Here is a 23,937-nt window from a genome sequence, read left to right on the forward strand (position 1 = left end):
GCTAATCAAATGAACATTCAGAGGTAGCTAGGCTCTATAATTCGTTGTAGTGCAGTGAAGTGAAGTGATGGATGGGCAGCTTGTTCGAAGATTACATCATAGCCTACTGGGCTACAACTCAACTCTGTACTATGCAGTAATTTAACTATCACCCCAAAACTTGTCRCAACAAAATCAAGTCAACATCTTAATAAAAAAGCTGCAGCAGCAGTATTTCATAAATATACATGATCTAAATTAAATATCGATAGTGCACGGCGGGTTGCCCGTGTCAAGACATGCGCGTGCCTACGCATAGCTCAGAACGCCCACTATGCGGCAATTGAAAAGGCGATTGGCTGCTAAAGATAACCGTACCTCCGGTTATTTCGTGATTGGTCGAGGGTGACTTGTACATTACGTTATGCCTATTCTACAAGTACACAGGGAGCTTCTGAAAARGAAGACGTAATGGTATGATTCCTTGTGTCCTTGCAATGGTCATCATTCTAATATTATACGACAAATTCCACAACCGGGAGTCAGAATGAAGGTATGGTAGGCCTACTGCAATGTCAATATATCTATGTTGTGATATTTTGCACAGCCGGCTTGCATTCGATCTATATTACAACTTTTAAATCCGGTGCGTCGACAAATAGTAACAAAATGTCAATTTGGCATCCAATCAAACCTATTAATTGTTATACAATTACAATACATTAATTTTGTTGTTGGTCTGTTTGCTTTAAAGGGTTGCAAACTCTGATTTTACGGATACATGTATAAGGTGAGTGACAGTAGTGTTTTGCCGGTTGGAATATTTTCTCCAGGGTTGAAATATTTATATTGCGTTCTATTTACAATGGCATGGATACATTAAATGATGATAGTCACGAGCTCTTTCTGGCCCTCAGTCTGACACTAGTTTGCATCTCCCTCGCAGTGAACTATACCACAGTGCAATGTCCATTCATTTCCCCCATCGTTAATCTGCCTTAATGAGATCAGTATACTGCAGTCAACGAGTGATGGAATATTTTGAGATGTCTGGTCTATTGATAATACCCCGTCCCTAGTATTTGGACTCACTAATCACTGACCAGGAGTGCTAGAACAGGCAAGAACAACAACCATGGTGGAGGGGATGGTGATGATGTTGAAGAGGGGGATGAGGATGGATGATTATGATAAATAACCCCCTAGCATTGTTTCAGTGTGAGTATCCGAAGTATGGAAAGTTGTTTACCTAATTTTAATTAACAAAGCCTAACCCCTTAAATCCTGTTTCTTGCAACACTGTAATAATGAGTATCAGTGTAGAATAGTGTTTAGARTAGGCGATAGATAAGATCTTCTAAATTGAGCAATTATTTCCACTGGCAATGTTTGGCTCCGATCCAGCATATCAATGTTATGTTGTGCAGCAGGCAGTAGTCTTTCAAATTGCTATAGTATCACAAGGTGCCATGCAACGTCAACATATCACTTTAATAATGTTTACATATTTTGCATTAGTCATCTCATATGTATATACTGTATTCTATTGTATCTTAGTCTATGGCGCTCTGACATTGCTCGTCCATATATTTATATATTCTTAATTCCATTCCTTTACTTAGATTTGTGTGTATTGGGTATATGTTGTGAAAATTGTTAGATATTACTGTACTGTCGGAGCTAGAAACACAAGCATTTTGCTACACCCGCAATAACATCTACTAAACACGTGTACGTGACGAATAACATTTGGTTTGATATCAGACATTTGTGAATACATAAAGTGCATTCGGAAAGTATTCAGAAACCCTTCACTTTTTTCACATTTTGTTATGTAACAACCTTATTCTAAAATTGATTGACAAAATATTCCTAATCAATCTACCCAACACACCCCACCCATAATGACAAAGAAAAAAATGGTTTTGCAAATTTCTTACAAATAAAAAACAGAAATACCATATTTACATAAGTATTCAGACCCTTTGCTATGAGACTCGAAATTGAGCTCAGGTGCATCCTATTTCCATTGATCATCCTTGAGATGTTTCTACAACTTGATTGGAATCCACCTGTGGTGAATTCAATTGATTGGACATGACTTGGCAAGGCACACMCATGTTTATAGAAGGTCCCACAGTTGACAGTRCATGTCAGAGCAAAATAAACAAGCCATGAGGTCGAAGGAATTGTCCATAGAGCTCTGAGACAGGATTGTGTCGAAGCACAGATCTGGGGAAGGGTACCAAAACATTTCTACAACATTGAATGTCCCCAAGAACACAGTGGCCTCCATCATTCTTAAATGGAAGAAGTTTGGAACCACCAAGACTTCCTAGAGCTGGCCGTCCAGCCAAACTGAGAAATCGGGGGAGAAGGGCCTTGGTCAGGGAGGTGACCAAGAATCCAATGGTCACTCTGACAGAGCTCCAGAGTTCCTGTGTGGAGATGTAAGAAACTTCCAGAAGGACAACCATCTCTGCAGCACTCCATCAATCAGGCCTTTATGGTAGAGTGGCCCGATGGAAGCCACTCCTCASTAAAAGGCACATGACAGCTGGCATGGAGTTTGCCAAAAAGCACCTAAAGGACTCTCAAACCATGAGAAACAAGATTGTCTGGTGAAACCAAGACTGAACACTTTGGCCTGAATGCCAAGCATCATGTCTGGAGGACACCTGGCACCTACAGTGAAGCATGGTGGTGGCAGCATCATGCTGTGSGGATTTCTTTCAGTGGCAGGGACTGGGAGACTCGTCAGGATCAAGGGAAAGATGAACGGAGCAAARTACAGAGAGATCCTTGTTTAAAACCTGCTTCAGAGCGCTCAGGGCCTGAGACTGGGGCAAAGGTTCACCTTCCAACAGGACAACGACCCTAAGCACACAGCCAAGACAGCGCAGGAGTGGCTTTGGGACAAGTCTCTGAATGTCCTTGAGTGGCCCAGCCAGAGCCCGGACTTGAAGCCGATTGAACATCTCTGGAGAGACCTGAAAATAGCTGTGCAGCGACGCTCCTCATCCAACCTGACAGAGTTTGAGAGGATCTGCAGAGAAGAATGGGAGAAACTCCCCAAATACAGGTGTGCCAAGCTTGTAGCATCATAGACAAAAAGACTTGAGGCTGTAATCGCTGCCAAAGGTGCTTCAAAGTGCTGAGTAAAGGGTCTGAATACTTATGTAAATGTGATATTTTCTTTTTTTATACATTTCTTAATCTGTTTTTGCTTTGTCATTATTTGGTATTGTGTGTAGATTGAGGGGGGAAACRATTTCATCAATTTTAGAATAAGGCTGTAACGTAACACAATGTGGAAAAAGGGGTCTGAATACTTTCTGAAGACACTGTAAGTTGGCTATGATGGTTCAGAGGTCGATCATAAACATGTTTGTAACATCTATATCTTCAAGTACTCAATCTTTTCCTTCATCTGCTTCCCTAGTATTTGAATAGTGATGTATTGTGGGGGGCCTAAATCAGTTTGTTGTCTCAGTGCAGGTGAAAGTTCATCTGGTCTTCTGTCTGATCATGACAAAGCATCATCTGCCCCAGAGAGATGGCTGTGGCGTTGTATTGACTAATCTGGTTTATTTTGAAAAGCAGCTTTTCAGCTCGTGAGAAATGAAGGATGATGGCTGTAATATGTTTAGAATGACACATGAACCGTTTTTGTCAGTTGTACCATATGTTTTTCATCTAATTCATTGATACTGCATTGTCATAAGGATCCTGTTATTCGACATGACTTCTCTTGAGTTCCACTGAATTGTCAGTCATGGGGACTGTTGCTCATTGGGGCATATTGTTTTGTTGTGCAAGAGAATTTGAGAGAATTTGAGAGAATTTGCACAAGAGAATTCAGGATAGGTTGACTGGCATGACCCTGTTCTGAATTCCAAAATGGATTTGGAACTCTGATATTAGGAGCTATGGTCTGTTGGAGTTAAATGTGATAGAAAGGTAGCAGTTTCCGTGGTGGTCGTTATTAAATATGCCAGTCATATTTTAATATCAGGATTATCTCCTGAGCAGACACATCGTTTTGGTTTTATTGCCTGCAACCCAAAATCGCTCTTTTTTTATTAGTTGGAGCTATCCTCTTCTACCCCAAAGGTAAGGCTTTAAAGGTACAAATGTATGATGCACAGGACATTTGCCATCATTTCTAAGCGCCATCATTTCTAAGCTCCATCAGTTATCATTGTCATGTTTGAATGCAGTCTTTTGAACAGCACATATTCATACATTGTGATTTGCTGTGCCTTCCCTGACAAAAGCAGCAAGAGATTGATTGAATCAACTCGATTTTTCTGTCAGTTTTACTTCCTGATCTCAATGGAGATGAAGTCTAGTGCAGGCTGCCAGCTGACTGCATGCTTCACTATGCGAATGGCAACTCCCCCTGAAGCTACTGAAGCAATACTCTCCAGTGAGGAAACGATGGGGTGGAGAAGAGGGAGGGAAGAGAGGATCACCAAACTAAATTGATCATCAAATCATTGAAGTGTAGAATTTACTGTGAAATGCTTACTTACAACCTTTTCCCAACAACGCAGAGTTAAAAAGTAAGACAAATTTGCTAAATAAAAAAAGGAAATAGTAACACAATTAAAATAACATTAGCGAGGCTATATAAAAGGAGTACCCGTACCGAGTCAATGTGCAGGGGTATGAGATAGTTGAGGTATTGATGTAATATGTAAATGTCATGTAGGTAGGGGTCAAAGTGACTAGGCTATCAGGATAGATAATAAACAGAGTAGCAGCAGTGTATACGAAGAGTCTGAAAGTGTGTGTGTGTGTGTGGGTGGGTAACCATTTGATTAACTGTTCAGCAGTCTTATGGCTTGGGGGTAGAAGCTGTCGTGGAGACTTTGGTCCCAGACTTGGCGCTCCGGTACCGCTTGCCAAATGGTAGCAGAGAGAACAGTCTTTGACGGGTGGCTGGAGTCTTTGACAAGTTTTCCTCTGACATCGCCTGGTATAGAGGTCCTGGGTGGCAGAGAGCTCGGCCCCAGTGATGTACTGGGCTGTATGCACTACCCTCTGTTGCGCCTTATGGTCGGATGCCAAGCAGTTTCCATACCAAGCGGTGATGCAGCCAGTTAAGATGCTCTCAATGGTGCAGCTGTATAACTTTTAGAGGATCTAAGGGCCCATGTCAAATTTTTTCATTATCCCAAGGGGGAAGTGGTGTTGTCATGCCCTCTTCACGACTATGTTGGTGCGTTTGGACCATGATAGGTCCTTAGTGATGTGGAAACCGAGGAACTTGAAGCTCTAGACCGGATCCACTACAGCTCCGACGATGTGAATTGTGGCGTGCTTGGCCCTCCGTTTACTGTAGTCCACGATCAGCTCTTTTGTCTTGCTGACGTTGTAGGAAAGGTTGTTGTGGTGCCAGGTCTCTGACCTCTTTCCAATAGGCAGTCYCAATGTTGTCATGATCAGGCCTACCACCATTGCATCGTCTGCTAACTTAATGATGGGATTGGAGTCGTGGCTGGAAGAGTGAAGGCTAGGGACACTGGGATAGGGTCTGTTGTTTTGGTGGGGTGGCAGGTAGGCTAGCGGTTRAAAGCCTACTTAAATCATTGACAGGTGGCACAATTGACTTATGGCATTAATATGTCTTAAAAAATATATATATGATTTTGAAAATATAGTTGTTAAATAATTGGCATACAGTGAGGGACCAGGAAATCTGGTCACAATGCGGACACAGTAGATGGATATGAAACTCATTTTAATACCATGTGTAGACATTGTACAAGATGGCGCCAGAGAACAAGGCTGACGTTTTACGTATTCCTAACCAGTTGGGTTATTTTTGTTTGTTTATTTGCGTTGTTTGTAATTWATTTTTTTACTTATTTTGTACATAACGTTGCTGCTGCCGTCTGTTATGATCGAAAATAAATAACTTCTGGACATCAGAACTGCGATTACTCACCACACACTGGCAGAATAGTTTTTTTCCTTTAACAAATCCGACGAGCCTGACGTGAATGATATACTGCTTTCCCGGGAACAGGCCCAGATCCCTGTAATTTSCKTGAAGAGAAGGCGTAGAAAAAGGGTCCAGAGGGTGGGCAGCCTTCTGAGAATTCGTAGGCAATCGAATTAACCCCCACTTCCTTCCATTCAAATAGAAAACGTGAAAACTTTGGAAAATAAAATTGATGACCRAGCGGAAGATTAAACTACCAACAGCACATTCAAAACTGTAATATCTTATGCTTCACAGAGTCGTGGCTGAACGGCGGAATTATCAACATCTACACTGTATCGGCAGGATAGAACAGCGGCRTCTGGTGAGACAAGGTGCGGCGGACTATGTATTTTTGTAAATAACAGCTGGTGCACGATATCTAGGGAAGTCTTGAGGTTTTGCTCACCTGAGGTAGAGTATCTCATGATAACAGTGGTGGGCCGTCAGGGCCAGCAAGGCCTTCTCTGCTGGCCTAAACATCATCAGAAATATAAACATTTTTTTTTAATATATTTCCCACAAATATGTATTAAATTATTCCCCAGAGTAAGAGTTATACTCTTCATTTCATAGCTTTCCTCTTGGTTGCACTGCTTCCAGCCCCAGGTTGAGATTTGGAGGGCTGGTCTTTATGTTAGATCTTTTATCCAATCATATTCAGCCATCATGTGTTGCCAGGGGTCTAAAATCTGCCCTCAGGCCTTCAGAATCAACAGTGGCGGGCGCTTAAAGTGAAATGGAAATGAAAATTTAGTGTCAACCAATCAGCTTTAGAGTTGGCTATTGTATGCCTGCTGGCTGGCTCAAGTGTTACACAGGAGCCAGCTAGCAGGTGTAGTGCGTGCACGTCTTTTGATTGGATTACCATATTGAGAGGAAGGTCCTATGGGCAGGTCTATGCAGAACTCATAACTAGTAAACTGAATTTGATAAACAATTAATTTTGTGTACCTACTAGCTGTTTTTTCAACCCACAATGGCGGAAGGAGGAGAAGATATCGATTTGGTCGAGGATATAATTATAACGCCATTCTCAAGACGAACTTTCAAGAAAAGAGAGGTCGCCCGACGCCGACGCTACAAAGCCTGTCACAGGCGGGACGGGGTTCGTTCGCCACTTTCAAGTTCCAACTACGAGCGCTATCAATGGCTCACAGGCTCCGAGAAGCACTGCAAACTGTACTGCTGGGAATGCCTATTATTTGCAAGTGATCGATTGGTGTTTGGAGCCACACTGGCTTTGCAACTTGAGTTGTCTAACCAAGGCAGCAACGAGACACCAAAGTACGGCTGGGCACTTACAAGCAATGGTGCTTTTGAAAACTTTTGGGACAGCCCGAGTGGATCTATAGCTCAACACAAGCGCGCAGGGCAACGGAGCTGCACAATGAAAAGGTGAAGAAAAAATAGGGAAATATTGAAAAAGACTCATTGATTGTGTCATGTTTTGGGTAAACACTGTTTACCCAAAAATGTCAATTTTTGTCCATTTCAAGTGACGCAACGCTGGTTATACTGCGTTTCTGTCTAAATGTATAGTGTCTAGAGCCATGGCATCATAATGATGGTAATAAGAGGTGGATTAATTCGGGTGGGACTGTGTAGGACCTCACTGAAGGCCCAGGCCCCAGGCCCGGCACGCCACTGCATGATAAGCTGTAGACCTACTATCTATCGAGAGAGTATTCATCTGTATTTTTTTTATAGCTCTACATACTACTACAGACTGATGCTGGCACTAAGACCGCACTGAATGAGCTGTAAGCAAACAGGAAAACGCTCACCCAGAGGTGGCGCTCCTACTAGCTGGGGACTTTAATGAGGGAAACTTAAATCCGTTTACCAAATTTCTATCAGCATGTTAAATGTGCAACCAGAGGGAAAAAACTAACTCTGGACCACCTATACTCCACACACAGAGACACATACAAAGCTCCCCTCCATTTGGCAAATCTGACCACAATTCTATCCTCCTGATTCCTGCTTACAAGCAAACATTTAAGCAGGAAGCACCAGTGACTGATAAATAAAAAGTGGTCAGATGAAGCAGATGCTAAGCTATAGGACTGTTTTGCTAGCACAGACTGGAAAATGTTCCTGGGATTCCTCTGATGGCATTAGGAGTACACCACATCAGTCATTGGCTTCATCAATAAGTGCATCAATGACGTCGTCCCACAGTGACCGTACATACATACATACCCCAACCAGAAGCCATGGATTACAGGCAACATCCGCACTGAGCTAAAGGCTAGAGCTGCTGCTTTCAAGGAGCGGAATCTAACCGGAAGCTTAAGAAATCCCGCTATGCCTCCAACGAACCATCAAACAGGCAAAGCATCAATACAGGACTAAGATCAAATCGTACTACACCGGCTCTGACGCTTGTCGGATGTGGCAGGGCTTGCAAACCATTACAGACTACCAAGGGAAGAAGCCCGAGAGCTCCCCAGACGAGCTAAACTACTTCTATGCTCGCTTCGAGGCAAATAACACTGAAAAATGCATGAGAGCACAGCTGTTCTGGAAGACTGTGTGATCACGCTGTCCCGCGCGATGTGAGTAAACCTTTAAACAGGTCAACATTCACAAGGCCGCAGGGCAGACGGATTACCAGGACGTGCTTTGAAAGGCTGGTCATGGCTCACATCAACACCATTATCCCAGAAACCCTAGACCCACTCTTTAATTACTTGTTACTTTTGTTTATTATTCATATTTGTTTTTAACTGCATTGTTGGTTAGGGGCTCGTAAATAAGCATTTCACTGTAACCTGTTGTATTCGACGCATGTGACTAATACAATTTGTATTTGATATTTCTGAAAATCTGGGCACAATTAGAATGTGGACAAGATCAGGACAAGGAACGCATGTTAGCACCTGGTATAAACAAGGCTTTACACTGTCATATATTCTGCCAAAAAGAATAATAGAAGTCAATGGTCAAAAAAACGTTTTAAAAAAGCACAGCGCTCCTCAGCAGGTCCAGCGCATCAGCAGATTGACTGTTTGCGTCACTGTCAAAAAGTCTGATATGACAAGTGCAAGTTAAACCCCTTAAAACTGCCCACAACCAGGTATGCTATAGTAATATTTAATCTTCATGTAGATTAGATATTAATAAGCTCAAAGAAGTGTATATATTTGTAACAAAGTAGTGCATTTTACTGTAAYTCTTTGCAGTTATCTATTGTATGTTTTGTCAGTCCCTCCCTGCAGAGCTTCCTAGGTGCTAATTGAGGTGACAGGGGAAAGCTCTTCCTTTGGCGCTGTGCCAGATATGAGTGATTTCATGGCCATACCACTGTGCCTCCTCCTGCTAAATCTAGGGTGTAGTAATGGCCCACTGAGTAACTGGCCAAAGATAGGGTGATTATCTAAGTCACAGTGGATCTTTTACCACTCTTTCTGTGTGCCTGGTTTATGCACCATTGCATGCTTGGTCGGATGTATGAGTAGGCACTCATCTATTTCCATTGCCTGCAATGTATTGAGAAAAACTCAACCCTGTGACACTCATCTTTTCCCATTGACTACATTGTATTGAGAAAAACATCAGCTACTTTGACATTTGACCTTCATTCAAAAACGTGCCAGGATGACATTTTCATATATCATGTTGTTTCACAACCTACTTATTGCTGTACTGTACTGTATTTCTAGGAAGACCATCTCAGTGCAGTCAGTTCCACATATAGCACTTAGCTCCTGGATTATATAACTGCAGACTGGCTAAGCAGGCAGGCGAAGAGAGGTGAGATCATAGAGCAGGTCTGTGTGTTGTGGCAGGTCATGGCTGAGTAGAACTGTATTTGTGGACAGCAGCGGCCTCATCTTGTAAAATATAGCATACGCTCACTGTATTCTCTACTGAGCTCAGACATAGCCACATACTGTATGCTCATGTCAGCTATTGATTCCCCAGACCCTGTAACAGAAGACATTTTCTCTCCCTGCCCTCCTCTTCCTCCTCCTCTCCTCCCCCACCAGTATGCTCCAAGGAGCTGTGCCAGGGATCATGCCATCTTGGGTCTCAGGCCTTGGAGTAGACAGTTGCAGTCAGTAAACATTGATCAGGCAAATATGTCACATCCATTGTATGGTCTTTTGGACCACATTAATATCACTAAGTGCACCTACTCTACTAGGTCATAAGGCTGTCATATCTGTTAAATTACCCCACTGCTCACACAGTAAAGATACAAGTCTTAACATAGAGAGGATGTTTTCAATGAGAGCCATAGCATACTCTCATCGGGGGATTTATGTCTGTAGCATTGTGTGTGACCGGGAATTCATTATATAAGGGACAGAAACTTAGTGGCAATGTGCAGTTGCTACATCCATTTTTGGACTTGTGATAATGTACACATTGATTCTTGAAAAATATAACTGATAAATGCCTGATGAGCTTAGTTCAACTGTCATACCCCATCAGAATGCAAAATATAAGCTGGTTTTAACAAAGTAAATGTAAGCAGGGTTATTCAACTCTTACGCTATGAGGTCCGGAGCCTGCTAGTTTTCTGTTCTACCTGATAATTAATTGCATACACCTGGTGTCCCAGGTCTAAATCAGTCCCCGATTAGAGGGGAACAATGAAAAACTGCAGTTGAATTGGCTTCGAGGTCCAGAGTTGAGTTTGAGGGCTATAAAGCCTCAAAACATGGTTACAACTATAATTTTGATATCATGGATGGGTCAGGCCTTGCATCTGTAGCCCTGTCTATAMATTTGAGAGTGGTTACATTACTCCAGCCCCATCCCTCAGCTTTTTGCCAAAACGGGTGGGAGGCTGCTTTGTTATTGTTTCAACTGCGGATTGCACCTTTAATGATTGAACCCAACATCCCTTTTGGGGCATAGCTCATTAGGACAGGCTGTTTACGCTCTAGTGCTTGACCATTTTCAACCACAAACAGACCCAAAGAACTCTCATAATAATGTATTTGCAGCAGGCACGTTCACAGATAGGGGTCTACCTTTGCCCTCCCACTCCCAACTGCCCTTTGGGTGGTGGAATATATATTTTTGTATGCGGTTTGCATTACAACTGTGCTGGTTTATTGTCTCGTTAGTGTGAATGTGTTTCACCTGTGCTGGCCCAGGTGCTATTTAAGATTGGCTGGCCGAGGGCTCCAGTTGTCTTGAAAGAGGTGGAGGGTTAACACCTTTGACTCTCCCCATTTGATTTCTAAATCATAATCATTTTTCTGATCTTCCCAGTTTTGCGCCACTTTTTGGTTTCTTCCATGTTTTTAAATTTGGTGGGTGTCTTTTAGGTCCTAGTTGTTGCTAGCCAGCTTTCAGTGGACACCCCCATGAGTGTYTTTCAGAACCCCTCTTAAAACTCCACCTTTCATTTTGGTTGTTGACTGGTTTTGTTTGTTGCCCTTTTGTTTGAGTGAACATTTTTGGTTTTCTTGCTAGGAAATGTAACAAAAACCAAGGAAAGAGAATGCAAGGAAAAAGTGGCACAAAACTTAAACCAGAAGATCAGATAAAGGATTTTGTCTAGAAAGCAAATGGGGGGGGGGGTCAACTTAAGGCATTAACCTTCCACATCTCTCAAGACAACAGAAGCAATGGGCCAGCTGCTCTTAAATAGCACCTGGCCCAGCACAGGTGAAACACCTTCCCACTAATGAGATGACAAACCAGCGCAGGTGTAACACATACTGACTAACGAGGTAACACCAATCAGGGCGCGCCCCACACGCTAACATCCAATCTCTAAATAAAAATGGAAAAAACAAAGCCTATAACAGTAGCAGCAACACATRTAGTCTATTAGACTCTAGCTAACTACCATATACTAAAAATATCCACTAGCCAGCCAGTCATATATAATGAGTTAGAAGTTTATMAATATTATATTAAGAAGTTATTATTTTAGAGCATTGAAAATAWATCACAACCAGTGAAGATATATATTTAAATTGTATTTATTTTTTAAATTATTTTTTAAATTCACCTTTTATTTAACCAGGTAAGCAAGTTGAGAACAAGTTCTCATTTACAACTGCGACTTGGCCAAGATAAAGCAAAGCAGTGCGACACAAACAACACAGAGTTACACATGGAATAAACAAGCATACATATAGAGCTAGCTAAATAGCAGATGGGTGCCCTTTTTTCATTTTGAGCATTTTTGAGCACAACCAGGGCCCTGTGCACGGCCCTGGTTTACAGTCCACATTCACTGTCTTTTTTGTGTCTTTCACTCTGTTCCATTTGGAGTTCCTTCCTTAAGTTCCTTCCTCTGAAGAGCTATAGGCTTTATAGCATCCACCTCTGCACCTCCACACTGTTCACAGGACCCTGTTCTGAATATGCCAGCTGCCGTCAGACACTGCTACACATTTTTTTATGTGCGAACACCCCAGAGACTGTATTATAATACTTCAATGCTTTTTGTATAGGAACTCAGGAGCTACAAAGGTAGTTCATCAGAGGGGGGAGGTGGTTGAGCATCTGAAGGTCACAATGAGGCATTGTGGGATTCAGGGACAAATTACGAATGATGTGAGAAGTCTGAGATACTATTCMCTTAGCGATGCGACCTACAACAAAAGTTGTACTTTTCTCTAGTCTAGTGTTGGAGGTGAAATTGGGGCACTGTATTGATTGCGTTGAAGGCTACTATGACTTCAGTACTGCCAAAGGCATATTGTTTATGAACCTACTGGGATGGATAATAGGACTCCAAACTATGCATTCAAACTTGGAGACATTAATTTAAAAAGAACAGACRTGCATGCTTTGTGTGTTTGTTTCATAGGCGGGGGCATCGTCCATGTGGGCGTCATGCTGTGGGCTGCTGAACGAGGTGATGGGCACAGGGACGGTGCGCGGGCAGCAGCCAGGGTTTGGGGCCGGGACGGGGCCCTTCCGCTTTGCCCCCAGCGCCGGCTACTCCACATATCCCCCCACCAGCTCAGGGAGTGCAGGTCAGCTCTGCAAGGCCTGTGGACTGGCCTTCTCTGTCTTCAGGCGCAAGGTAGGTGGTGATGAGGATGATGACAATAGTGTGTAAAAAGATGAGGAAGAACACTGTGCCCCTTATAAACTAATAAAACTAACGTCCATATGAAATACTCAATCATACTGGTCACACCAGGGCATCAGCTGAGACTGCAGACAGGTAAATGGCAGAGCGTATCTAGGCTTTGACTGACAGTGTAGCATGCTGGGACAGCGATAGAAGCCYCTGGAGGCTTCAGCGTTCTTGCACTTCCAGGCTCAGACTGCTCTATCAGCCCGCTCACACCTGCTGCCATGCCAATGGCAAGTTCAATCCTGGAATATATTCTACTCGTGTGTGTGTGTGTGTGGGGTGGGGGGGTGTTCTCAGCTCGATATCTGTGTCAAGAAAGGAGAGGTTCTGGGGGACTAACACAGATGATTGATAAATGGATCTGTCAGAGTGTGAATGTCCTTTTTCTGGTCCACAGCTCATTTGCAATGCACAGTAATGATATGGAAATTATTTCTGGCCATATCCCACTTTTTCTGTCTCCGTTCAGACTGCCTGTCAGTCGATTAATCTGAGTTTCCTCAGTAAACCGAGATAAGTTTGTAAATGTCAGGAATAGCTAGAGAATATTCCATATAGTATTATTTAGCTTGTCTGTGCCAAATGGGGTAAACTCATCCTCTTTCCTAGGACATATTGACATCATAGGGAATGAGTCCTTGTATTGGAAAGCTGTTGTCTGGTAGATTTGGCAGATCCCTCTCATTAGTTGTAATTAAGAGTTCTAAAACCAGGATAGTTAATTGACTCCATGATGCCAATAATTAATTAAATCTATTAATGAATTGATCAGGAGGAATGGACATGACTGGCTGATGGGATCGCCTCTTCTAAATGTGTGTGGTGAGTCTCTATCGCTGTATCTCTCTCTGTCTCTCTCTCTCTYTKTSTYTYTCTCTCTCTCTTTCTCTCAGCACATATGCTCGGACTGTAAGAAAAGTTTCTGCGCCYTGTGCTCGGTGCTGCAAGAGAGCCTCCGCTGCTGCACCACCTGCCACCTCCTGCGCGGAACGGCCTTCCAGAGACCACAGCTCATGGCCCTGCGTGTTAAGGACCTACGCCAGTACCTGCTGCTGCGCAACATCCCTACAGACACCTGCAGGGAGAAGGAAGACCTGGTGGACCTGGTGCTCTGCCACCAGGAAGCTGGAGAAAACACCTTGACACAAGGAGGTGTAGAGGAAGATGAGGAAGAGGAGGAGGAGGAAGAAGAAGATGAGGAGGATGCAGACACAGACAGCCTGCACTCGCTCCCTCACTCCCTCCACGCCTCGCCCCCCTCAGCCGCACACCGCTCCGCTTCGGAGCAGTCGTCTCTCTCCACCTCGGAGCAGTCGTCTCTCTCCGCCTCTCAAGGAGACTCTCCTCTCAGCCGGAGTGATAGCTCCGGCACCGCTCAGAGCCAGGTATGACTACACAAACACATAACACACACATGCATGCACACACACACTCACAAACACAACCTAGTCCCATTCCCCATACAGTTGCCCCCCTTTGTTTACCATCTTCCCTGCTCTTTTGACATATGTCCTCCTTGTATCAAAGCTAATTAATGTGAAGCTTGATAAGCACATGGCATGGATGTGGGGAACATATTTGTCAGTGTGAAGTAGAGTTGTCACAGCTAAGCATAACAATCAACAACGAGCAATTGCTACTCTAGATCTCTAGTGCTGGGATGTAAATGGTTTATGATTGTCCACAGCCCTGCTGAAATTAACCCCTTTGATAACCATTTAGGCTAAATATAGGAGCATAAAAAGCTTACAAGCATTCTAGTAATTGCAGTATAGTTTATTGCAGTCAAGCCCTGTCCTTTGCAGCCAGTTTGATACAGTCTGGTGCTTTGTGTTTGACATGAATGAAGGGGTTCACTCACACAGATCATCTGCTACATTCATATTTCATACTGCACAATTTCACTCTTTTCTGTGATCTGACATCCACGTGACTGACAGCTGCTCTTACAGTGCAGCCCTGGGAGCTGCAGCCAGTCATCAACAACGCTCAGGCTGGCTTCTGATTCCTCTCAACGGCACAGCTGTAATTGAAAAGAGAGAGCGAAACACAACAATACTGCTCACATCTCTGTCCGTGGGATCATTTTGGCCTAAACATCAAAATCATCCACTCCTATTGTAATCCATAAAGGATCAAATGAGTGGGGCTCTAGGCTGGTTGTGGGCATAGCTGGTGTCTGGTGGTAGTGCAGTTGTGGTGTTGTCAGTTGTTAGAGCTGGGCTAGGGAGGCTAGCACACCACAAACAGGCCTGCTGATGCATTATTAACACAGGTGCATGCTTGCAGCCTGCGGCTGATTGGTCCAGTGGAATACGTAGGGAGCATGTGTGTGCACATACACCCAGGAACATCAGCCTCCCCCGACCCCCTATAGACCCAGCCCCCATCCCTCATCGTGATGTCACACCGGAAGAATGCGTTAGCCCTGCACCATTAGCTAATTGCTTTTTGTGCGGTGGTCCGGTGGAGACAGAGAGGAGGGGAGGAGTAGGCTCTTCATGATCGTTGCTGTTTTATGTTCTCTCTTCATTGCACATAAATGGCTGAGTTAATGCAAGGCAATACGCCACAAGGTAAACATTCTCATCAGATTCATCCCGCCAAGACCATTAGATTCTGGTTGCAGGCAAACTCCAAATATACAGTGGGGCAAAAAAGTATTTAGTCAGCCACCAATTGTGCAAGTTCTCCCACTTAAAAAGATGAGAGAGGCCTGTAATTTTCATCATAGGTACACTTCAACTATGACAGACAAAATGAGAAAAAAAAATCCAGAAAATCACATTGTAGGATTTTTTATGAATTTATTTGCAAATTATGGTGGAAAATAAGTATTTGGTCAATAACAAAAGTTTATCTCAATGCTTTGTTATATACCCTTTGTTGGCAATGAAAGAGGTCAAACGTTTTCTGTAAGTCTTCASAAGGTTTTCAYAYACTGTTGCTGCTTTTTTGGCCCATTCCTCCATGCAGATCTCCTCTAGAGCAGTGATGTTTTGGGGCTGTTGCTGGGCAACACGGACTTTCAACTCCCTCCAAAGATTTTCTATGGGGTTGAGATCTGGAGACTGGCTAGGCCACTCCAGGACYTTGAAATGCTTCTTACGAAGCCACTCCTTCGTTGCCCGGGCGGTGTGTTTGGGATCATTGTCATGCTGAAAGACCCAGCCACGTTTCATCTTCAATGCCCTTGCTGATGGAAGGAGGTTTTCACTCAAAATCTCACGATACATGGCCCCATTCATTCTTTCCTTTACACGGATCAGTCGTTCTGGTCCCTTTGCAGAAAAACAGCCCCAAAGCATGATGTTTCCACCCCCATGCTTCACAGTAGGTATGGTGTTCTTTGGATGCAACTCAGCATTCTTTGTCCTCCAAACACGAGTTGAGTTCTTACCAAAAAGTTATATTTTGGTTTCATCTGACCATATGATATTCTCCCAATCTTCTTCTGGATCATCCAAATGCTCTCTAGCAAACTTCAGACGGGCCTGGACATGTACTGGCTTAAGCAGGGGGACACGTCTGGCACTGCAGGATTTGAGTCCCTGGCGGCGTAGTGTGTTACTGATGGTAGGCTTTGTTACTTTGGTCCCAGCTCTCTGCAGGTCATTCACTAGGTCCCCCCGTGTGGTTCTGGGATTTTTGCTCACCGTTCTTGTGATMATTTTGACCCCACGGGGTGAGATCTTGCGTGGAGCCCCAGATCGAGGGAGATTATCAGTGGTCTTATATGTCTTCCATTTCCTAATAATTGCTCCCACAGTTGATTTCTTCAAACCAAGCTGCTTACCTATTGCAGATKCAGTCTTCCCAGCCTGGTGCAGGTCTACAATTTTGTTTCTGGTGTCCTTTGACAGCTCTTTGGTCTTGGCCATAGTGGAGTTTGGAGTGTGACTGTTTGAGGTTGTGGACAGGTGTCTTTTATACTGATAACAAGTTCAAACAGGTGCCATTAATACAGGTAACGAGTGGGAGGACAGAGGAGCCTCTTAAAGAAGAAGTTACAGGTCTGTAAGAGCCAGAAATCTTGCTTGTTTGTGGGTGACCAAATACTTATTTTCCACCATAATTTGCAAATAAATTCATTAAAAATCCTACAATGTGATTTTCTGGATTTTCTTTTCTTCATTTTGTCTATCATAGTTGAGGTGTACCTATGATGAAAATTACAGGCCTCTCTCATCTTTTTAAGTGGGAGAACTTGCACAATTGGTGGCTGACTAAATACTTTTTTGCCCCACTGTAGTTAACATATTCAAAGGGAATAATTAACCAATCTKTTAAGATTAGAAGAAGCAAATGGTGCTGAATACTAAATGTAACATGGTACCTTGAGAGCAGTGGTTCCCAAACTTTTTATAGTCCCGTACCCCTTCAAACATTCAACCTCCAGCTGCGTACCCCCTCTATCACCAGGGTCAGCGCACTCTCAAATGTTTTTTGCCATCATTGTAAGCCTGCCACACACACTATACGATACATTTATTAAACATAAGAATGAGTGTGAGTTTCTGTCACAACCCAGCTCGTGGGAAGTGACAAAGAGCTCTWWTAGGACCAGGGCACAAATAATAATATAATAATAAATAATTTTTCCATCTTACATATAAAACATTATTTGTTMATCGAAATTGTGAATAACTCCAAATTAATGTAGTTCTCATCATATTTGCGCCTCTTCGATGGTCCAACGTCCCAGTTTGTTGTTCAGTGCTTTCCCGGGTAAGATGGCAGTAGCTCTTAGGCTGCATCAGATTCAAAACAGTCAGTGTCCATGCTAGCTGGGCTAACAACAAATGTAGAATTACTGATGCTAGCATTGGATGTGCTCGTGGAAGCAGAACAACTTGTGTTGTCGACACGTGCWGGTGTAGTACTGCTGGTAGTAGCAGTGTGTCTCTATGGGCCTTACTAAATGTACTGTTTGAAAATGTGAAGATWATTTTTTTCCCCGACCCCCGGCGGCATTGCACGTACTCCTGGAGGATACGCCTACATGCCTCATTYCCTTATCAGACATTTGAAGAGAGACATCAGATATGAATTTGATTTATGATTATTACAGCAAACTGTACTATTTTTATTTCCCTCTGATGGATGTTTAGTATGAATAAAATACCTGTCTCGTGATCACAGCACCTCTGGTGGTGTTTTATAGAAGTTCTGATTTGTGGGAGAAAGGGTGAGGAGCATCAGACAACACAAGTATTTCAAAACTGTCATATCTGCTCCAGTACTGTTTCTTAAACTGCTGTTGATCCTCTTTTGTGTTGTGTTGTGTTTCCAGGARCATGGGGGAGCTCCGAGCATCCCACTCCTTCACCTGGAACCTGCCAGTGAACCTATCATAGAGGTGAGACGACCAGCGCTTTACCTCGAGCTGCCTCTGTCCTTTCAGTCTCCACCTCATGTATTTAACTGAAGAGAAATCACTGACCCACTCTTGTGAGAGCATTCACTTGGTCAGTTGTATTGCCTCAATGACCATGGTGTGACCAAACATAGTCATAATTGAACTCTTTGTATTGAACATGTTTTCTGAAGTGCCTCCTCTTTTCTCTTTGTAGGTCAGTCCAGTGATACAGAGGAGGATACGGGCCTCTCTATCTGACCTGGACAACGAAGGGGACATTGAGAGCCTGTCTGTCCGGCAGCTCAAAGAGATTCTGGCCCGTAACTTTGTCAACTACTCTGGCTGCTGTGAGAAGTGGGAGCTGATAGAGCGGGTGCATCGGCTCTACAGGGAGAACGAACAGAACAGGAAGTCCAGTAAGCACCACGTTGAATCATTTTAGTCCCCCTATACCAACCAACCTAATCTTAACTACAACACTACTGATCCTTTTGATAACGACCTTCATAGATCATCAATCTCCAGTTCAAACCTAGTTTGAACAATAGAGAAACTGTCTAAGTTAAAACATCTTTCTTTGATTTGGTATTATTCACAGGTCCAGATACACAGTATTAAAGATGTATTTCTGTATTTTCTTCCAGTGGAAAATGTCAGCAACATCAACAGCATGTCTGCAGGTGAGGGCATTCAATACTGTTTTGTTGGGTTGTATTGTATATTACATGATGCACATACAGTTGAAGTTGGAAGTTTACATACACTTAGGTTGGGGTCATTAAAACTCGTTTTTCAACCACTCCACAAATTTCTTGTTAACAAACTATAGTTTTGGCAAGTCTGTTAGGGCATCTACTTTGTKCATGACACAAGTAATTTTTCCAACAATTGTTTACAGACAGATTATTTCACTTATAATTCACTGTATCACAATTCCAGTGGGTCAGAAATTTACATACACTAATTTGACTGTGCCTTTAAACAGCTTGGAAAATTCCAGAAAATTATGTCATGGCTTTAGAAGCTTCTGATAGGCTAATTGACATCATTTGAGTCAATTGGAGGTGCACCTGTKGATGTATTTCAAGGCCTACCTTCAAACTCATTGCTCTTTGCTTGACATCATGAGAAAATCAAAAGAAATCAGCCAAGACCTCAGAAAAAAAGTCTGGTTAATCCTTGGGAGCAATTTCCAAACGCCGGAAGATAACACGTTCATCTGTATAAACAATAGTACGCAAGTATAAACACCATGGGACCATGCAGCCGTCATACCGCTCAGGAAAGAGACGCGTTCTSTCTCCTAGAGATGAACGTACTTTGGTGCGAAAAGTGCAAATCAATCCTAGAACAACAGCAAAGGACCTTGTGAAGATGCTGGAGGAAACAGGTACAAAAGTATCTATATCCACAGTAAAACGAGTCCTATATCGACATAACCTGAAAGGCCGCTCAGCAAGGAAGAAGCCACTGCTCCAAAACCGSCATAAAAAAGCCAGACTACGGTTTGCAACTGCACATGGGGACAAAGATCGTAGTTTTTGGAGAAATGTCCTCTGGTCTGATGACACAAAAATAGGACTGTTTGGCCATAATGACCATCGTTATGTTTGGAGGAAAAAGGGGGAGGCTTGCAAGCTGAAGAACAACTTCCCAAACGTGAAGCACGGTGGTGGCAGCATCATGTTGTGGGGGTGCTTTGCTGCAGGAGGGACTGAAAATTATGTGGATATATTGAAGCAACATCTCAAGATATCAGTCAGGAAGTTAAAGCTTGGCCTCAAATGTGTCTTCCAAATGGACAATGACCCCAAGTATACTTCCACAGTTGTGGCAAAATGGCTTAAGGACAACAAAGTCAAGGTATTGGAGTGGCCATCGCAAAGTCCTGACCTCAATCCTATAGAAAATTTGTGGGCAGAACTGAAAAAGCGTGTGGGAGCAAGGAGGCCTACAAACCTGACTCAGTTACACCAGCTCTGTCAGRAGGAATGGGACAAAATTCACCCAACTTATTGTGGGAAGCTTGAGGAAGGCTACCCGAAACGTTTGACCAAAGTTAAACAATTTAAAGGCAAAGCTACCAAATACTAATTAAGTGTATGTAAACTTCTGACCCACTGGGAATGTGATGAAAGAAATAAAAGCTGAAATAAATAATTCTCTCTACTATTATTCTGACGTTTCACATTCTAAAATAAAGTGGTGATCCTAACTGACCTAAGACAGGGAATTTTTAATAGGATTAAATGTCAGGAATTGTGAAAAACTAAGTTTAAATGTATTTGGCTAAGGTGTATGTAATCTTCTGACTTCAACTGTATATTTGAGTTGTGTACAGGAAATGACTATGTACAGGAAATGACTGTGTAATGGAATTGTGTATAGGAAATGACTGTGTACAGGAATTGTTTTAATACTATGTGAGAAGGAAGAATTGGAGTAAGAGGTTGTGTCCTATTAGAATCACTAATGGTTGTTTTGTTACTGCTCCTTTCCTTCTGTAAATAAAGTGGTGTCATATCCTCCGCCTATCTGCAATGGTGAGGTGGAAGGTAGGCATGTCTAACTCCACCACTATCCCACCTGCAAAACCATCACTGTCTTGAAATACATCTCTCCATATTGATGCATGCTGAAGTCTAATTTCCCATTCAATCCCAACCATAACCCCTCCTGAGTAATACGCTATGTGCTGTTCTGAGAGAGACCACCTCATCCTGCTGTTTAACTGGCTATTTKGGCACTACGTCATCATGTACAGTATGTGAATGACCCAAGAGAAGACATCCATCCTCAGGCTGCTAGCTCCGTGGAGTAATACTATTTTCTCATGTGTTGTTTTTCTCCACAGACAGTGTAAAGGCTCAGCTGGCCTCTGATGACCACCTATGTCGCATCTGCATGGACGCTGTGATCGACTGTGTGCTGCTAGAGTGCGGTCACATGGTCACCTGTACCAAATGTGGGATGAGGATGAGCGAGTGCCCCATCTGCAGGCAGTACGTGGTGCGGGCCGTGCACGTCTTCAAGTCTTAACTCTGYCTTGAGCGTGCATGTCAGCCAAGGACATTGAAGCTGTGACGTAGTGTGTGCATATGCTTGAAAACCTGAGGGAGTGTGAATGGTTTTGCAAGTTTCCAAGGACTTRATGCTGCAGCAGATGTGCACATCCTCCAGTCCAAATGACATGCAGAGCAGACAGCTTCACACAGCCTGACTTTTACTACAGCTACTAGAACTACAAGAGCCCCACAGGAAACTGCTCTGTCGTGTCTGAACCTCCTTCTGTCTTTAGTGTGATACACACTGAATTGTTTCACAAATAACTCTACAATATCTTATTTTACAGTGCTTCATTTCAATTAGTTTTTTACTTTTAATAAACCATGAAGCGGAATTGGTCCCATCAGAGCCGGTATACCGAACGGGGACACAGGGCTTGTGCCCCGGGGCCCAGACCTTCCTCAACCAAATTTGTATTATTACATTTTTTAGGGTTGTGGGTCAGTGGGCCCCCCAGATAGCAAATAGTGTAAAATTACAGGAAATGAGCTTTAAAACGGCAACATATTCTCTTTGCCTCATGATAAAATGTGTAGAAGGAGGGGGGAGTGCCTTGAGGTCGGTGCCCCAGGGTTCCAAATGCAGTAGTCTGGCCCTGGGTCCCATGGATACTTGAATTGGATATGTTTCATGGTGAGTAGGTATGAGGTGATCAAGGTGGAGATCATTATGATATCCCAGGGTTAGAGTCAATATGGTTTACACACTCACACCACACCAGGCTATACTATACGTATCTCCTTCAATGTTCTTTAGTATGTGCAATATTAAAAAATAGACTTCTACATCTGTCTATGAAACTAGTCTGAGAAACTCAACCAGGCTGCATGTCTCTGTGCTGTTCCATTCTACACACACACAGGGGAGGGTGTTTTAGGTGCCAAACTTCATTACTGATGTCTGATTGCTGTTTCTATGCCAAGTGTCACTCCTCACTTCAGACCATGCATTGTAGATTTGAGCAGCATCCAACCCAATCAATATGTAAACCATCAAGCTCAGTGATTGGTTGGATTGTAGGGAAGCTCTTGAGCCACATGCTATGGGTTATAGGGGGCTWCAGTTCAAGGCTGTCCAACCCATGTTCTCCTTGCATGTGTTTAATCAGTCACAAGTGATATCACATTATGATGATCTTGTTTGGTTTAGAGAAGGCTCCGGTCTACTGTGGTAACATACCATATGCTGTGGCTGGGTCATCCCATGCTTTACGTTCCTATGCTCTTCGTCGGTGTATCTTTTATTAAAGTCTGGCATGACTGACAATGTGTCTCTGCTACTTAGCTTAATTAAGCAATATCATTCCATTACTTTTCCTAGGTGTGTTGTCCATTGGCTCAGTGTTCACCTCTTGAAGGTGACAGGTGCTAATTCCTCTGTTCTGAGCTCATATTTAAAYGTCTTTTATCACGTTGTGGGTTTGTCTTTTAATATCTCTTTTCAAGAGAAGAAAAGGATGCATAAACTCAGTCTTAAGTTTATTTGTTTATACAAATACAACTTCTGTTCTATCATAAAATTATATTTATTCAAATGTCTATTTAAAAAAAAAAATCTACTAATGCCTTTAGATCGTTAGACAAAAAGCTTATTGCTGTAAAATAATTGCATATGATATGTAAGCTATTGATAAATATATATTTTTCCATTTGCTTTGGATGTCTTAATATAATTTATTAGCATTTGATATTTTAAGAGGTTGAATATAATTTTTTTCAGAATGTAAATTCCCTTAATTTGATCAAATTAATGACTCTCCAATCAAAAACAGAGATCACTGATCATGACATTTCCCCATTAAAGTTTTCATTTTATTTTGGAGCATTTCTTGTCCTTACCTGCTAGGGGATTCAAAACCTTATGAATATTTGTACATTGCACACGGTAGCGAACACTGTCACTGTGTTTACATGTATGTTTATAATAATGCTGCGATATCTCAGATGTCACTTGTAGGCAGCTATATGATGTCAAAGTAGGATGAGTTATAGCTATGAGCACTCTATGGAATCCTGGAACTTTGTATTTTGGAATGTTGAACTTTTTATTTTGGTAATTACAAGTATTTAATAGATTGAATAAAATACTGTACCATATAATAAGCAGAGATCCTGTTTTKTTTTTTTAACACTGCTGTATCTGACCGGTTACCCTAAATCAATTGTTTATCCCCGGTTTAATGAATGCAAGTTGACAAAATGGCAAACTATTCCAAATGTTGATGTTTAAGGTCTTTATTTCAGAATGTAAAAACCGTTAATAGATATTCCAACATATGACATACTTTAAACATATTTCACAAATGTTTTGTTTACATATTGCACACAATGCTTATAAACATGACCAAAAAGATAAATTAAGACAATCGTGGAAACATGACCAAAAATAGAGAGTTCAGTATTTAGAATTAATTTTTAGTAACTCAAGTCACAAACAGTTCTCTATACAGTATATACAGTTGAACCAATGACATACTAGTAC

At 42.5% G+C, this 23,937-nt stretch overlaps 1 protein-coding gene across 3 annotated transcripts; it reads left to right on the plus strand.

Annotated features, from left to right (window-relative positions):
• Positions 1–432: 432 nt before the first annotated feature.
• LOC111980168 (E3 ubiquitin-protein ligase RNF34) lies at positions 433–22,722 on the plus strand. Of its 3 annotated transcripts, XM_024010830.1 has the most exons (9): positions 433–532; positions 734–769; positions 12,756–12,974; positions 13,925–14,416; positions 18,325–18,390; positions 18,605–18,806; positions 19,035–19,070; positions 20,904–20,945; positions 21,245–22,722. In XM_024010830.1, the coding sequence occupies exons 2-9, from the start codon at positions 761–763 to the stop codon at positions 21,427–21,429; spliced, it is 1,251 nt and encodes a 416-aa protein (XP_023866598.1). In that variant the 5' UTR covers positions 433–532; positions 734–760; the 3' UTR covers positions 21,430–22,722. The 3 variants fall into 3 exon arrangements, with proteins under 3 accessions (XP_023866598.1, XP_023866600.1, XP_023866599.1); XM_024010832.1 differs by lacking the exon at positions 20,904–20,945; XM_024010831.1 differs by lacking the exon at positions 734–769.
• The last annotated feature ends 1,215 nt before the right edge of the window (positions 22,723–23,937 follow it).

This window comes from Salvelinus sp. IW2-2015, linkage group LG20 (genome assembly GCF_002910315.2).
Source record: "Salvelinus sp. IW2-2015 linkage group LG20, ASM291031v2, whole genome shotgun sequence".
Classification (NCBI taxonomy): Eukaryota; Metazoa; Chordata; class Actinopteri; order Salmoniformes; family Salmonidae; genus Salvelinus; species Salvelinus sp. IW2-2015.